The sequence below is a fragment of the Lepisma saccharinum genome, chromosome 10 (assembly GCF_977018435.1).
Source record: "Lepisma saccharinum chromosome 10, izLepSacc3.1, whole genome shotgun sequence".
Lineage (NCBI taxonomy): Eukaryota > Metazoa > Arthropoda > Insecta > Zygentoma > Lepismatidae > Lepisma > Lepisma saccharinum.
The window spans coordinates 41309762-41327331 of record NC_139238.1 but is presented as its reverse complement, the minus strand read 5'-3'; the positions used below and the strand labels follow the sequence as shown (position 1 = coordinate 41327331).

Below are 17570 nucleotides of genomic sequence, written 5' to 3'. Positions count from 1 at the left end.
TTTTTCACATAATGGGGGAACTTTTGGCATTTTACTTTTCGTTTTGGCACAAACAGACGTACAGTGGGATTCATATGTACCGCTCAGCTAACTGCAAATTCATACTTTCATTAACCCTCCATCGGTCGTGCTGCATCTCTGAGATATATGCGACTGAAATTGTTCATTTTCTTGGAAACAAATAGGCATGCAATTCTAAGCTCCTCAGTAGCTTTTTCCCTCTTAAATATACAGATGGCCACAGTCTCCACCTGGTGACCCTTTGTAGACTGTTTGTATCAGTGAGATGCAGGGCGACAGATTTTTTCAGGATAATGATGGCACAGTTTGCTTGTAGAATTTACTGTTAGGATCTGGAAAAAAAATGCTGAATTCATTTGTATCATACTCTGCAGCAGTGATGGCGAGTGCAATATTATCAATGATAAGAGTCTGTCGGGGATTGAGATAATGCAGAGGTAAGAGAAGGTAATTTTGATACTGAACTGCAACGTGATGGCAATTGCGATGAACAGCAGACTGACGGAAATAAATAAATGTCTGTAAGATGACAATAAATACCGTAAGGTCCTTCAGAATCATTACATGTAGAACTAAAATAACATAAGGTGAAAATTAAAAAGTAATCATGAATATGTTAGTAAAACCACTCTCATGCATGAAATTCACCTCCACGAATGACAACCAAACCTACTCCTACTCAGCAGAATTGAGGCCACAGCAAGGTCACTGATCAAAACTGCTACCTATTAGTATTACCGTGCGTCCATTTCGATCTGCAGCCGAGAGATCGGGAGAAGCAAATGGCCGCTTATTTTTATGGACATATGCAGACATTTATATAAATATTGCAAAACGATCACTAACCTGTGTTATAAGAGTATGGTTTTAATTTTAGTAGCTTAGTGACTGTATGTGCCGATGATTTTGACACGCCCACCTCTTGTGAAACACGGCGTAGAGGTTTGTTTGGAGAACGTTCTAACGCTGCACCAATATCATCGAGTTTTGCTTCGGTTAGAATCCGTCGTTTTTGCTTAGGTGTTTCAAAATTTAACGATATAGTTTCTCGTAAGTTTCTTGTAATTTAAGGACAAGATGTCTAACCGTATCTCTGTGTGGAGTTGAAACGCATGGGAATTTCTGTACAAATTACCTACACACGTCTCGACACGAGTTTGTTTTCACATAGGTACGTGTCATACATAAAAAAATCTTTGTTCTAACGTGAATCTTGCGGCTGGCATTCCAATCGTCTCACTGACACGTCACACATACACACTACAATAACACAAACAAGTAACTGCAAGTAACCAAGAATAACACTCTTGCGCACAGTACGAAATTAACACGCTCTTGGTTTACATTGCTCGCCACTATATTTACAACTCTGTCTTCATCTAGTCGCGAAGGAACAAAAAACTCGAGCTCGGAGATTTCGGATTGCAAGGAAGCTCACGAACACTATTGACTTTTAACGGTTTCTTCTACAGCGTAATCTTGATACAGTGTTGCACATTCAAAACCTCCAAACGATCCCCATCGGCACAAAACTCTTTCAAGGATATAAACTTAAGCAGGACGTTACTGGTCAAAACTATGATTAAAATGTTTTATTATCTGTGGCTCTTAACATCGTTTCTAAAGCGTATTTTTTTGTGTATATAAGAGCAGAACTTGGATGAATTACAGAAGAACTTTTGCGTGTTATAACACAGGTTAGTGATCATTTTGCAATATTTATATAAATGTCTGCATATGTCTATAAAAATAAGCGGGCATTACAGGCCGCAAATGTCGGCATCTCCGTCATCGCCGCCCGCCACGCTTCTCCCGATCTCTCGGCTGCAGATCGAAATGAACGCACGGTAGATACTCACCACAATTCCTTTATAACACAAACTGAAACAAAATGTTAAAAAAATGCAACTTTCTTGCTTAAATCTTCATGATGCAAAAAGAAACAATAAAAACAAAATTCTACTCTTGAAAATTGTAACAATTAATTTATTCAAAATATTCATCTATTTTAGTGGGCGAGTATTCCACTCCACTCATAAGCATTAATTTACCAGTTTTGCTTTAAAATATCATTGTAGTCTCTTGTTCTTCTTTTAATCATTGTAGAACTTGATGAAAACTTTCTTCTATTCTACAGTGGAGTACCAAAACAAGAAAGAGTAAGATCAGGAGCGGCATGTTTGATACATAAAGATAGAAAGGAAAATATCAAGGGATGGAAATTTATAAATGAGAGAATAATGACAGTAGACATTTTAGAGCAGAAAGAATTAACTCTAGTGATCGTATATGCCCCTAACGAGAATGAAACTTCAAACAACAAAGATCAGTTTTATGAAATACTACAAAGAACTATTGAAGACATAGATAAAGAATTTATTATCCTAGGAGATATGAATGCCAGAGTGGGAAATAAAACTGATCGATGGGAAAAAGTAATAGGAAAGTATGGAGAAGAAGTGCTAAATAACAATGGAGAGAGACTATTGGAACTCTGCATAATAAATGATCTGATTATCACCAACACTATTTATATACATAAAGACATACACAAATATACTAGAGAAGAACCAAGTAGAAATGAAAAATCTATAATATATTACATCATTGTGCGGAGAGAGATGAAAAAGTTCATAAGAGATGCAAGAGTTAAAAGAGGGCCAGAAGTAAACATTGATCATAAACTTTTATATGCAGATGATACTGTATTGTTTGCAAATTCACAAGCAAACCTACAAAGAAATTTAGAAATAATAAATGGTAATACGTTAAAGAAATATATGAAAATAAACAAAGATAAAACAACTGTGTCAAGGATAGGGAAAATAGAAAACCCCTGCATAATAAACCTTGAAGATTCAGAGCTAAAACAAGTACAAAGTTTTAAGTATCTAGGGGTTACAATCAATAGTAATGGAAAAATAGATGAAGAATTAAACACTCGAATAAAGAATACAAACAGATTATATTATGCCATAAACAAAGGATTTTTAGGGAAATAGGAAATAAGCCAAAAAACAAAAATGATTGTGTACAAATCAACTTATGAACCAACATTGATATATGGAAGTGAATCCTGGATAATTAATGAAAAACAAAAACAAAACTTACAAACAGTAGAAATGAAATATTTGAGGAGAACAATGGGAAAGACCAGAAGGGACAAAATCATAAATCAAACAATCAGAATAACATTAAACACAAAACCAATATATCAGGATGTTGAGCAAGCACAACTCAGATGGTTTGGACACCTCAGCAGAATGCCTGAACATTGAATACCTAAACAGGTATGGGAAGCAAGAATGGGAGGATTGGATGCAAAGAGACCGAAAGGAAGACCACGTAGGACATGGAATGAGGGAATGAAGGATATCCTGAGCAGGAGGAACATCTCATGGAGTGAAGGAAGGAAGTTGGCAGAAGATCGTGACTAATGGCAAGCTCTCTGCGGTAGAAGAGGATCGGAATAAGTAAGCAAGCTTTAAAATATTCCAAAATTGTATCAGAATATTAAATTACCTGGTATGTAATCACTAGGCCCAGAGCTTTGTTATAACACATTTTTTAATTGGCACTGGATTGAATACTGGGGTGAGAACTTTAAGTGTCTGATGGAAATCAGCTGAATTAGACGAACTTCATAAGGCGTTTTTACACCAAATTCCTTCAATTTTCTCGTAATAAGACATATATCTGTATAATTTCGTAATTGTCTTGCATATAATCGGTTACTTTATAATTTATTCTTTCTACCTTTAGTGCAAGGGATAGTTTATATTATCAATAGCAAGTTAAGGAAATTACGGACAAAGAAATTGAAAGCAGATGCCATCTTTTCTTACTAACTACTAAAGAACAATAATACTCCCCCCCCTTTATTTATCCTGACGACAATTAATAGCCTTGCTAACATTATTGAGGAAAAAGGAAAAATGTTCTCAGTCATTGTTGTGCAGGAACTAGAATCACTGTAAACAAGTTTCAATTGAAGATCACTTGTAGTTTGAGCCACGCACGTATCAGTGTGTATATTCTGCCCTTGCTATCTCTGGAGCAGGTGAACAAAAATAAGTCTCTGTGCAAGTAATGATGTGAGGCAGCTCCATCAATGAACATGAGAGGTAATGGGATTTCATGGAGGGGGGAAAGCGACTGCAATTACCAGCCTTTGCAGCAGCGTGTACTGCTTCGCTCTGTCCACTTGATTTTCCTCCCTTCTCTGTTCTGCATATTTTTTGTTTTACTGGTAATATTACTGCATCTTTCTCACATATTTTTAATGGCATAATTACATACATATTTTACAGTTTTATAGGACATAAAGTCCCGGGCTCTAGTAATCAGTAACAGTTTTTTCACATAATGTTGATGCACAATCAACGGAATTTTTTATTTTTGCAAAACTTCAAGGATAATTAGTCTCTGTAAAGTGTTGCGTGGCATTTTTGGCTGACCCCGAGAACAATCAAAATACCAGAATCGATGAGTATCAGTAAATAAAATCCAACTGATACTTTCAGATACAGATACATTGGCAATGGTATCGGCTCAGTCCTAATAAATTCCCATACATAGCTCATATTGCATGCAGTTGGCAACAAGCAGGGTTCCCACGCAAACTCCAAATCCATTTTCCCTGAGATTTCCAGAATCCTCATATTTTTTCCAGAGTATTGAATGCACAGTAAAAGACTACTATAATTTTACAATGGCCTCCTCCATTTCCCCTCATAGCCATACCATCCTCACCTTCTTCATTACTGTTGTTTTCTGATGCAAATAAAAAACTAGTTCAATAATAAAATTAAATTACACTTCTTTGCATGTAATTAAGAACAAAGATTACCAGTTTTCTAGAACTTTAAACAACTCTGAAACAATTTCTAACATATCTGATATAGAACATTGAAATATGTTCACACTTTTCATACATGTTTATAAATGGATACAATGGATACAATATCAATTAATCTGTAATGCGTACAATAATAGTTAAGACAAACAAGTTATTGGAATTTTTAAAACATAAAAAAATGAAGTGACAATTATTAGTACCAATTTAAAAAGGAATAATAAGTTACTGAGACTGAAATATAAAACAAGAAATGTACTTAATGTCTGATACAGCAAATTAAGAAACTTTACTTCTCAGAAGCTTCAAGTTTTTTTTAATTGTTCTGAAATAGCCTTTGCTTCTTCCTGCATCTTTTGTTGTTTGGCTTGGAAAGCACGGATCTCACTTGTTTTACGTTTTATTTATTTCCTTTTGTCATTTTCGTGATCACATTTCTGTCTCATCTTCTGAAATGCTTCTTCGTATCTAATACGTGCACCTTTAACACTCTGGATCATATCTTTGCTTACTTCTACATTTGACACTCCTCCTACCACTTTCACTGCATCATAAACTTGCCGAATAGCCACAACAGACTCTTCTTTCAAGTTTTCTATTAAAACCTGCTTATTTACAGAAAACCCACTTTCACATATGCATTGCCATGTGATAAAATCAAAACCAACTTAACAGTGCTCCAAAACGAGCCTAATCTAAGATGAAGAAGTGAGGAATGCTAGTACGTAATGGTAAGTTAGTGACAGTTGCAAGTGCAAATGTGATGGGGGTTAAGCATACACCATTCGACTGGCCTTCACCTCATGATATTCAATTTCTGGCATATCTGTTGAGAAAACTATTTCACTACATGATATTAATGTAGATCTGCTGGTCCTACAAGTAATTCCATTTTACACATATGTGAGCTTTTGAGGCATGTAACAATTCACATGTCATGACTATAACAATAGTTGAACATGATCAAAAACTTAAAATATGAACAAGTATTTATGAACAGTACATAATTCATATATGGCACTAGTAAGCAAATATTTAAAATTCAGTTCTAAATGCAGTAAATACACAATCAACAATATTGTACACAAAAGATGGCAGAAAATAAATATTTCCCTAAACAGGACACTCCATTTTTTTTACTATTTTGTAAAAAAAAGAAAGAAGAAAAAACTTAAAACTACTCCCTAATAAGGGAAATCAGATGAGCACTGGTTAACTTTGGACATCAGGTTATCATTATTATGTTTTTCCACACCTTGAAATATATTTTACGTCATGTAAAAGATCGAAATCTGCTAATTACATTTTAAAAAGAGCAAAATTTATAAGGGTATACGCTTGGTCACCAACCCTGGAATCACATTTAAAAACAAGAAACAGACAAACAAATAGATACAAGTTCCTTGCTGAAAGAGAAATGCTACAACAGCCTGGATTATCCACAGACAGAAGCATATTATAATCCCTCAGTTTTGCTTCATTGGGAACCATTAATCAATTACAAGATTTTCCCTGAGATTTCCCCGAGTTTTGTATTTTTTTCAAATTCCCTGAGATTTCCAGGTTTTCCAGGTGTGTGGGAACCCTGAACAAGGTAATAAATAGTACCGTATAAAACCACTCATTGCTTAACTGTAACACATCTCCACAAGCTAAAAACAACAGAAAACATCCATAAACAACAATCTTCACACACCATGCAAAATTTCGCATTTTCTAGCAGAGCTGCAGAGGGTCAAAGGACTTTCCTCATATTTTACAACTTACATGTAGGTACAGAAAGGTTGCTACGATTGATTATTTGATTATGAAATTCGCTGACATTTCCAGTCCAAAAATTAAAGACATTTTTATCATCATGATTTTTGCTTTTGAACCTTGTTTTTCTATTAAAAATATAATCCGTTCATTATTATGAATATTCACTTTCACAACTTTCTTTTTTTTTTAGCAATTGGCATCAAATGCATTGGGTGCTACAATCACGTGCATCTAGCCATCAGGCTAAGGTAACTGAGGTACATTATTTCACCATAACAGATATCCACAATATATAATCAGGAAAAGTTTATAAACCATACACAATTTTTCATTTTCTGGCAGATTTATAGTGTCATAGAAAATGCTGCTTTTTAGCTTACACATCATCTGGAAAAATTTTGTTGCATATTGGAATTCTATAGGAAATGCCAACAAGACTAAGATCTATAAAATAATAGAAGATAACCTGTCCGATAATTATGATCATATTGTCAATGTACTTTAGTTATCAACTAGATATCTGGACTCCAAGTTTTACATTGATATTCCTTCTAATATTTAGTATTATAAAAGTGAAAATTTATTACAGAAATTAGATTGATTGATTGAATTGTTGTTTTAGGTTCACTTTATGCACAGAAAGGCTAATCGGGACTGGACCTATACTTTAAAGTGGGATCCGAACTACTGTGCCATGTGCCTCCATCAGGTATCGAACCCGGGATCCCTTGATTACAAGGCGACGACACCATCACTGCGCCATCGGAGAGGTAACAGAAATTCGAAGGAACTGAGAACCATAAGAATGAATAAGTTTTTGAACTGAATCTTTTTGGGGAGTGGAATCACAAGAACCGAATCCAGACGTGGATATGAACCACTTGTTCATTTAGCAATTTTTTCTCGTGTAGACTCCAAAGTGCACATAAATTCCAGACGATCTGCAAAATTCACTGACATTTCCCTGTTTTCCAGGTCTTCAAAACGTGTAGCAACCCTGGTACAGTCACAATTCCATCATTATTTCTCAATAAATACATGCACCACCTACCTCTCCTTGTAGAGATCACCAAACAATTGCCTTGATGCTGCTAGAATAGTACTAGTCTTCCCGGTACCTGGGGGGCCGTAGAAAAGTAAGTTTGGAAGGTCAGCTCCAGATAAGCACTGCTGCAAAACTGCCACCACTTCCCCCTGTTCCACAACATCTTCAACAGTACGTGGGCGGCTGCAAAGTAAAATACTCTTACTATTCTTTGTTCTTCAGTATGTCCTTCTTGCATGCTGTAGCCTATCCTTTTGTCATATGCCACAAAATATATATTGATCAGAAAGAAGTGCTCATGGTGTGGAAAATTTCCTACCGTCCCAACTTCCTTTCAAATTGCACGAACAAAAAGTTACCTATTTCAATTTAATACTGCCCACAACAGTAAAGTAAAACATAAGCAGACTATGCTAAAGTCTATAATATCCCCCCTGGAAATATTTAAGTAACTGTATACATACTATTTTTCAACCCATGGTGTTGGTACAGATCTCTTTTGAGATGAACTGCCTTTTTCTTTTGCTAGACTTGAAGTGCTTGGTTGACCTAGTTTGCCTGTTTTCAAGAATGTCTCCATAATTCAGATGAAAATTTCCTATAAAAGAATACATAAATTATCAATTGATCTTCCATCATACCCATTTTTTAAACAAGATCATGGAACATTCAATGCAGAATGTTGGAAAGCTTGGAAAGTAACCAACACATCAACAACACACCTACATATTAAAAACATATTTATCAGCGAGATACATTTGTAAATATAAAATATCTATTAGGTCTGCCACCAGAGATATAGGGGCTCAAATTTCGAAAAAAAAAATAATAATTAAAAGCTAACATTTTCAAAGACCTATTAGTAAAAGAGGAAGCCTGTAGCAGAGCCAAGATATTTTCTCCCAAAACTTTGGACGGGTGTGTTTTATCTAAAACAAAAAATTATAGCTGTGATATATTACATCCCTACTAAAAATTCCGAAACTTTGAATCTTGTTCAAAATTGAAAATCAATTTTGGCCTTAAATTTCAGCCATTTTCATTACAGATTGTGAAAAAAGGCATAGAACATAAAATAAAGCTTGAAATGTATTGAAAACAATGTTTACCACACCTTTCTATCATTTTTTAGCAGAGTTATCATAATTATCGCAACTGTCTGCAAAGAGCAAAAATACCCAAAGTCATGAAACAAAAAATGGCCACCATTTTTAAACAAAGTCAAGTTTTAGAAAAATAATGCCTGCTTTGAACTACCTCTGTATAGGGGTAAGAACAACAAAAATATTGAACATTTTAAAAATAGTCAAACAACCAGTGCTGGACCATTCGATATGGACTGACCCATATGCATTCTGGATAAAAAAAAAACTCTGGTCTCAGTACAAATTTTGTGAACTAAAAGTGGATAAACATCATAGTAATGCTTCGGTATGATTGCACAATATAGAGAATGTCTCCAACTTTGTTAATTTTTGGTATACTAACTAAATTTGTCCTTCTAATAACGAATCTGTTGTTAAAATTCGGGGGTCACGAGAAAAAATTGTACACTTACGTCTATATATGTTGCCACGAACAATGCACGGGTAACCCCACAAACCATTCATGTATAGCCCCACGAACCATTTCCGGTAAGGTTAGGTTAGGCAAGATTAGTTAAAATTTTGTTCGTAAAACAATGTGATTCAGCTTTAAAAAAAAAAATCTCAACTTACATAAGCTTTTTTCGCGATTTCCAGGCATGACCCCCGACTTTTAACAACAGATTCATGATTAGAAGGCCAAATTTAGTTCGTATATGAAATATTAACGAAATTGGAGACATTCTCTATATTCTGCATTCGCTCCAATGCTTCTCCCACTTATTCAACATTTCTAACATTATTATGTGTAGTGTACTCCAATATTATGTATGATATGCAGGGCATGAAATTTCAAGTTTGAAGTCAGTCGCCGGACTAAAATCTTTGGTCGCCACTGTTTTATATTGATAAATAATAAAAATATGAGCAATTATTAAAAAATTAGGAATTTATGTTTGCGTAGCGCTGTCGTTCTGCACTGAAGTACCACTTATCAATCGCAGCTGCTGGGTCAAACTCTGACAGGGAGGATGGTGGGGGGGGGGTCCGTTTACGGAAACTGTGAGCAAATCATCCAGTGTCTCAGTCTTCAGAGAGTTCCTGTAAGTAGTCTTGAGTCTGTTGTGACAGCTGAAACCTCCCTCACATGAGGCTGTGCTCACTGGTAGAACAGCACAAAATGTCAAAATCTGGAGCAAATTGGGGAATCTTGCTGAACAGTTCGCACTGTGGATCTTCTCCAGCGTCTGATTCAAAGCTGGAGAAGGAAACAAAAGTTTGTATTCTGTCCACTCAGCTGACAGAACATCCATTTTCTCATTAAAAAGGCTCGGGTTCAAGTATATGTAGAGCTTCTTTATTTCTTCTATCCCAAACTGAAGAATATTTTCTTTTGGAGGCCAACCCAAGGTGTCGAAAACATGCAGAGATGCAATCGCATCTGTTGTACACCTTGGCATTGTTAATTAAGTTTCCTCTAACAGTCTGAAACTCTTGCACATCCCTGATCTTCCCTGAAATGGATACATGGTCCAAGAAATCTTGTTCGCTTGGTCCAACATTAGATTCCAGGTCAGCCAAAACTGAAATACAGTGTTCAATTCTTATTTTGTAGTGCCAGGCTTAAAAGGTTCTATTTCCCGTAGAAATTCAAAAGGAAGTAGGGTCATTCCATGTCAAATCATCCAGAATTTTGTGAAAATGTCACCCACCATCACCGATTTTGATTAAATTCGGCATGCTTATAGAACTTTTGATGCTGATTACAAAAATGACAACTTTTTAAAAATTGGTCAAGGGGTTCAGAAGTTACGAGCTTTTTAAGAACTCCCTGTACGCCACATGCAGCTACACTTTGAATGACACGCATTAGGTTATAAACGATCGTCTCTTCCCTCGGGTTTGCCGTAGAAACTTCAATTTTGTTTTCTTTTGTTCACAATAGTATAAGCTTTCATTTAAATAACGTTTCAGATGAATGCATCAATAAACATGTATTTTTATATATAGTTTTATGTATTTTTTTAGAAAAATAAATGACTAACTTCAAGAGCGAATTTCATGCAATGCCCCCCCTTCAATTTCCCCACAATTTTATATGTAGCTAGCTCAGAGTGTGTACTAATGCCTGATGGAAAATTGGGATGGGTGGTTCAGAGACAGGGTGATAAAAAAATCATTTGCATAAAATGACATTAAAAGTAAATCTTATTAAAAATGCTTATGTATTTAGCACTAAGGCTGAAGTACATTATATTTCAAGCTACAATATTCAAAATTTATGATCACTATGTGTGAATGTAAGCATAGGTGTAACCTGGCGGGGGCAAAGGGAAGCACTTGCCCTATCCCAAAATTTATATATTAATTAAAATTTACAAGTTAAATATATTTTGTGATCCTCCTGGCACTTGAGGAAGGAACGAATAAAGAGTAATAATTGTGATTTTTCAAATGTATTTATCAAATAATCCTGGACACTATTTTTATGCGATGGAAAACTTTGTGGTTATCCCAACCCGAAGATAGTTTCCAAGTGACACCCATTAAGATAGTACTGTTTTTGCTCTGACTGTTTCGAAGTAAATAGTTACAAAGTTACAAGTACAGTTACTTTTTATTTAGAAATTCTAACTGTAACTAGATACTTTTAAATGTAAGTACCTGTAACGTTAACAACGGTAACAGAGTTACTTTTTGCAGTAGAGAAATAGCTAAATTGGACAATTCTGTTCCGGACTATAAAAATAAAATATGTACCTTCTCCAGATGCTACGTGAAAGGATTTTCTTGGAATTGCTGGCAAGGAAGCTATGCTTTGTTGCATGCTAAATTTAGAACATCCACGGTTTACTGTAATTAATTTCTAATTGTATGTGAAAACTCCATTGTTTTTGGTAGACTGCTGCGTTCGTTTGGAATGTTGTTGTCCAGCTAGGAAAAAGTCATTGCCGAGGGCGTGGATCTTTGGATCTGGTTGAACTTGGAATGGAGGAGAAAGAAATAGGTGCAAGTGGCATCAATTACACCATATTCAAAATAACGTGGTCAGCATAAAAATGATTTTTTTAAAATTATAATCGTTCAAGCAAAGCTGACTGTGTTTTCCATCATTTATTAGCAGTAATAATGTAAATATATGAATGCATATTATGTACTAGAAACATAAGTAAAACACGGAAGTCTTCATGATCATTGATATTGTGTAACTTTTACACAAATCAATGATCATTAACAGTACGTTACTGTTACAGTAACTGTAAAAGAAACTCAGTTACTTTCAAAGTACCAGTAACAATAACTGAGTAACTTTTTTAATGATTAACTGTAACTCAGTTACTTGTAAAACTTAACTTACGGAACATTGTAAATTCAAATTAGTGCATACTTCCTGGTACTGTTGTAGTACTTTGCAATCACTGACACATTGTACTGTGGGTTGTTGTCATTTCACCCTAGATGATTACTAAGAAATTTATGCCTTGAATACTATTTCTACGGAATTGGTACATAATTGCCGTACTTGTTGCTTTATACTATAGAAGTCTATACAAGTATTTTTACTGTTCCAACCATCCCGTCACAAGGATATTTTCTGTGGTATGGGGCGAAGAAAGCTACATTTGAAGAAACTTCAATCAGCTCAAATGTGTAGTGTTAATTCTTACTTCATATTACGTATCCCCATGAAGAGTAGCCAAAAAAGAACTTCCATATTGAGATAAAATGCACAAAAAGAATGTTCTCGAAGATAAATTTGCTAAACTTGGGAATGTTAATAATGATGATTATATATATAATTATATAATATATAATTATTTTTTTAAAAAATGAAGACTGTTGAAACTAATTTACAGTGTAACGTCAATTTTAAGTTATCCAGGAGACCAAGCTGAAAAAACTTAATACAAGGGAAAATGTAAAATCTTGGAAAATTTCTAAACAATTTGCTATGTTGGGACCACCACGATTTAATGCAAAATGCAGGAAAATGTAAAATCGAAGAACTTAAATCAGGGTTCCACTGTAATTATTACTTGCAAATTTTAAATTAATATATAAATTTGGGAGAGGGCAAGAGCTTCCCTTTGCCCCCACCAGTTTACGCCCATGCTTACATTCACACATAGTGAACATAAATTTTGAATATTGTAGCTTGAAATATAATGTACTTCAGGCTTAGTGCTAAATACATAAGCATTTTTAATAAGATTTACTTTTAATGTAATTTTATGCAAATGATTTTTTTATCACCCTGAAGATTTAATCAAAATCGGTGATGGTGGGTGACATGGCCTGGATGAATTGACGTGGAATGACCCAGTACAGAAGCTTAACAAATGTAAACTGCTTCAAACTTTTCAGCAAATCCTTAGCTTTAGCGCCATCATTGTCTTTTCTATGGGCCACCTGTTCAAGATGGGTCACAACAGCTTTCCATGATTGCAAGAGAGCTCTTATTGCACGTTCTTTGCTGGCTAACCACCTAATAGTGTGAATATCACTCAGTTTTAGAATTTCTTCTATAACTTCTGCCATTTCTCTCAAGAGGTGAAGTCTTGAGGCGTGTTTGACACACATTTGAAACAACGAAATTTTAGTCGCCAGCCTAAAACTTTTGGTCGCCAATGGCGACCTGGCGACCGGAAATTTCGCGCCCTGATGACATGTATTGATTATGCTGTGTAACAATTTTCATTGTGGTAAAACCTGGGACTCCCTATCAAAGTTGAGTGTCTTCTTCATTTAAAAAAATACTTTCTTTAAAGATTTTCTACTTTCTGAGCAGATACGAGTATAACACCATTAAGCCTTGTTTCCATGGTATGAAAAACTCAATATGCTGACCAAGGCAGAAAATTTATTTTATTTTAAAACAAACTAAAAGTAACTTTCAACCTTCTGGCAAGGTCTTCTTCAGACTCTGTACCCAGTACAAGTAGTAGGTAAGAGTAGTAAAACAGTTACTTTCTGTTAGGACTGTTCTTCTCCTCTCCAACAATACCTAAATCATCACAATACTCCACATAGTTTCCGAGATATGACATGTTTTGTGTCACATGGTGCGTTTGTTCGTCCACCGAATTTCTGAAAATCTTCAAATTTTCAAAAATTTGTAACTTTCAGACAAGTCTAATATTACATACTTGTTATATTTGGCCAAGTATCTATCAGTAAAAAAAATGGAAGCAAATCCATGACTATGTACCAACTTTTGTCTTTCAATTGGGTGATTTCACGTGGAATGACCCTATATATTGCGGTAAACTACACAATTTACAGAACGGTGATTGCTTAAAAAAGAACACAAAAGCATGTGTACATGTGTCCCAAAATGCTCCTTTTTAACATACTCATATCTGGCTGTATTCGAAATGACAATTTAGTTTCTAAACTGTCACAACAAGAGTCCAAGCAAAACACATTTCACCAGTGGTTCCCGAAGTGTGTGCCGTGGCTGCCTTACAGGGGCGCTGCGAAATGTTCCACTATTTTCACTGAAATGATATGATTGTTCCAAATATTTGCTTATTTAGTATTTTTGGTAATTGTTTACTATCCTTCGGACACCTATAACTACTTAGTTTCTTTAATTTTTGACATTCGTACTTACGTATCTGCTTCGCGGAACATTCCTGAAGGTGTATCAACGTTGTTTTGATGAAATTAATTGCAATTTTTCACATTACCAGTAAGTCTTTCTGATAGGCCTTTTCACTTGCCTGAGACAAACTAACCTTACCACGTGCCAATGGTTCGCAATTATTTCCAATTTCTAGATCCTGATACTAACACGAAACCAAATTTTAACTATGTTTCCTAACCTAACAGAACTAACCTAACCACGTGCCAATGGTTCGTGGGGCTAGCGCCAATGGTTCGCAATTATTTCCAATTTCTAGATCCTGATACTAACACGACACCAAATTTTAACTATGTTTCCTAACCTAACAGAACTAACCTATCCAGGCGACAATGGTTCGTGGGGCTAGCTATTCTCCATCGGAGAATTAATTTTCAACAAACAACATGAATTTCAGCTATGAAACATTCCCACATCACACAAAACACCTTCCCGATGTTCGACAATGCTACAGGAACTTATTACGGTAAGTAGTTTCTTCTGTAAAAATAAATAAATGTGTCCGAAGGATAGTAAACAAGTACCGTATTTTCTTTACGTGTAAAATGTTTTAAATTTTAAATATGTGTATATATTTTAACTAAGGCAAGCAACCTAACCACACTAACTAAGCGTTGCAAGTTAGTTTTGACACTTGATGCAGTGCAGGTGTATCCAGTGTCAGAGTGGTGCAAGGAAATTACATTCAACCAACTAGACGGAAAGCAGTGTTCAAGTTCAGAAGATTTAACAAATACCAGTCTGCTGCTTTAAACGGTAATTTGATTAGTTAGCACGCACCACGTGACCATACACACACCAGTCTGGAAGGTAGTGCAGACACCAAATACACTACTTGACTCCAAATAAACGAACTAGACGACTCTGTGTTGCACTGTGCAACCAACTAGATGCTTTGGTGCAAAAAGAGTGTCAAATCGAGTCAAAAAGTGCAGCAAACTAGACAGGGCTAGTGTTAGATAGGTGCACATTCTGACTAGGGCGATGTGTAAAAATCTTGAAACACTAGTAGCGCCGTGAAACGAAAAAGTTTGGGAACCTCTGCACTACACTGTAAAACGTGATATATATTCAAAATAATTTTGCCACTTTGAAACACCAGGAATATGGTCCATACATTCGAAAATTGGAAGTTTTGACATCTAGGCTAATGTAATTTCCAAGTACAAGGCACACTTTTTCTTACAATTTGAATTGTGTTCTTCATGTAGCTGCCCTTCCCTCACCATTAGAAATTCTAGTAGCAATTGCATCTCCGAACAACGGATTTCTTCATTTTTACACAAGAAAGTACTTACTGAATTGAGTTTTTCTAGCATTTAGATAGTTCCTGGAGTTATTTTCTTTCGTCGTTCAATGTGCTTGAGCAGGAATTCACGTTTTTTCACGAAAAATCTCTCTCCGACGCTCAATTGCCTTTGCTGTTCTTTCCTTCCTGTACGAGAGCCGGATGTTGCGCACGTTTCATGACGTAACCTCCTGTCAGTGTTTCCAACCACACCGTTGTGTTGCAAGAAAATGAAAATATACATTCCCGATATTACTACGACCCAAAATTTTAACCTTGCCGGTACTTGTTTACTATCCTTCGGACACATTTATTTATTTTTACAGAAGAAACTAGCCTACTTACCGTAATAAGTTCCTGTAGCATTGTCGAACATCGGGAAGGTGTTTTGTGTGATGTGGAAATGTTTCATAGCTGAAATTCTGTTGTTCGTTGAAAATTAATTCTCTGACCATTGGCACGTGGATAGGTTAGTTCTGTTAGGTTAGGAAACATAGTTAAAATTTGGTGTCGTGCTAGTGTCAGGATCTAGAAATTGGAAATAATTGCGAACCATTGGCGCTAGCCCCACGAACCATCGGTGCGTGGTTGGGTTAGTTCTGTTAGGTTAGGAAACATAGTTCAAATTTCATCAAAACAATGTTGATACAGCTTCAGGAATGTTACGCGAAGCAGATACGTAAGTACTAATGTAAAAAATTGACGAAACGAAAAAATTATAGGTGTCCGAAGGATAGTAAATTTTTACTCTGTTTGCCTAACCTAACCTTGCTGGAAATGTTTCATGGGACTATCCGTAAATGGTTTTCGGGGCTATTCGTGAATGGTTTTTGGGGCTATCCGTGAATGGTTTTTGGGGCAATCCATGAATGGTTTTTGGGGCTATGCCTGAATGGTATTTAAGGCTATCCGTCAATGGTGTGTGGGGCATTTTTCGGTTAAGGTTGGAAACACTGTACACCCACTGATCCACGACGCTGTGCCCGCCATATTGCGTTTTACAGAAGCGAAGAAAGGACGACTAATAATTACTGTTATGGAATTTATTTTCGTGAGAAAAGCAAAATGACACAGTACACAATGTTCCGCAATGGACAATCGGTAAGTACGAAAGTAAAAAATGACGAAATAAACGAGTGAGAGGTGTTGTTCGGAGATGTAATTGATACCGAAATTTTAAGATAGGATGTTACAATTTGCTCCAAATTTACCGTTCACGATTTTGCACAGAAAACTTTCAATAGCACTTAAGCTCGATGAAAACCAAACGAAAGATCTACATACACACAATGAAATATTATGCCGTAATAACGTTGTGCAGTTAATATACTTACTTCCGTAATTAAATAATGTACACTAGATAATCACTAGTCACAGCAGTGTGACAAATCAATATAGTTCGAAATGTTGTTGAAAAACACTAATTTTGTAAAAAATAACTCCGCAATTCCACCACCTTTTCCCGCCAGCGGAGACCAAGTGTTGCAGTCACATGCGTTTTGAAGAAATCCCCGTCATGTGATGACAATAATCCCAGTTCTAATCTACTTTGACACCAAACGAGACTACTCGAGCCTTCAAGGTTATACGAATTGTGATTTTATCAAAGGCCCAATGAAAATTGATTTAAAGTAATTTCAACCTGGCAGATTCTTTTCTTTGTATGGACGGGACAATTTCTATTCATTGGTTGATTGATTTGCTTCATTTTACTTCGCTTTTTGTGCCACTTGTGGCTAATTTGCGAAGATAGGGATGAGTGACGATATGATGAAATTGATGAATGGACACTTACAAACATCAATGCCAAGTAGAGATTCGAAACCGGGACCCCTGGCGTCGTAGCGCGATGTGCTAACCACTCCGCCACC

General features: G+C 35.8%; 1 protein-coding gene across 3 annotated transcripts in view; it reads right to left on the bottom strand.

Moving 5' to 3' along the window:
* Positions 1–17186, bottom strand: part of LOC145994336 (replication factor C subunit 4) — a 36253-nt gene extending 19067 nt beyond the window's left edge. The window contains exons 1-3 of one of the 3 annotated variants that reach the window (XM_083130451.1): positions 16984–17186; positions 8147–8280; positions 7689–7865 (exon numbers count right to left, since the gene is read on the bottom strand). In XM_083130451.1, the coding sequence (XP_082986577.1) occupies positions 7689–7865; positions 8147–8262 (293 nt within the window). In that variant the 5' untranslated portion in view covers positions 8263–8280; positions 16984–17186. The other 2 variants (XM_083130450.1, XM_083130452.1) reach the window with 2 other exon arrangements.
* Positions 17187–17570: the final 384 nt, after the last annotated feature.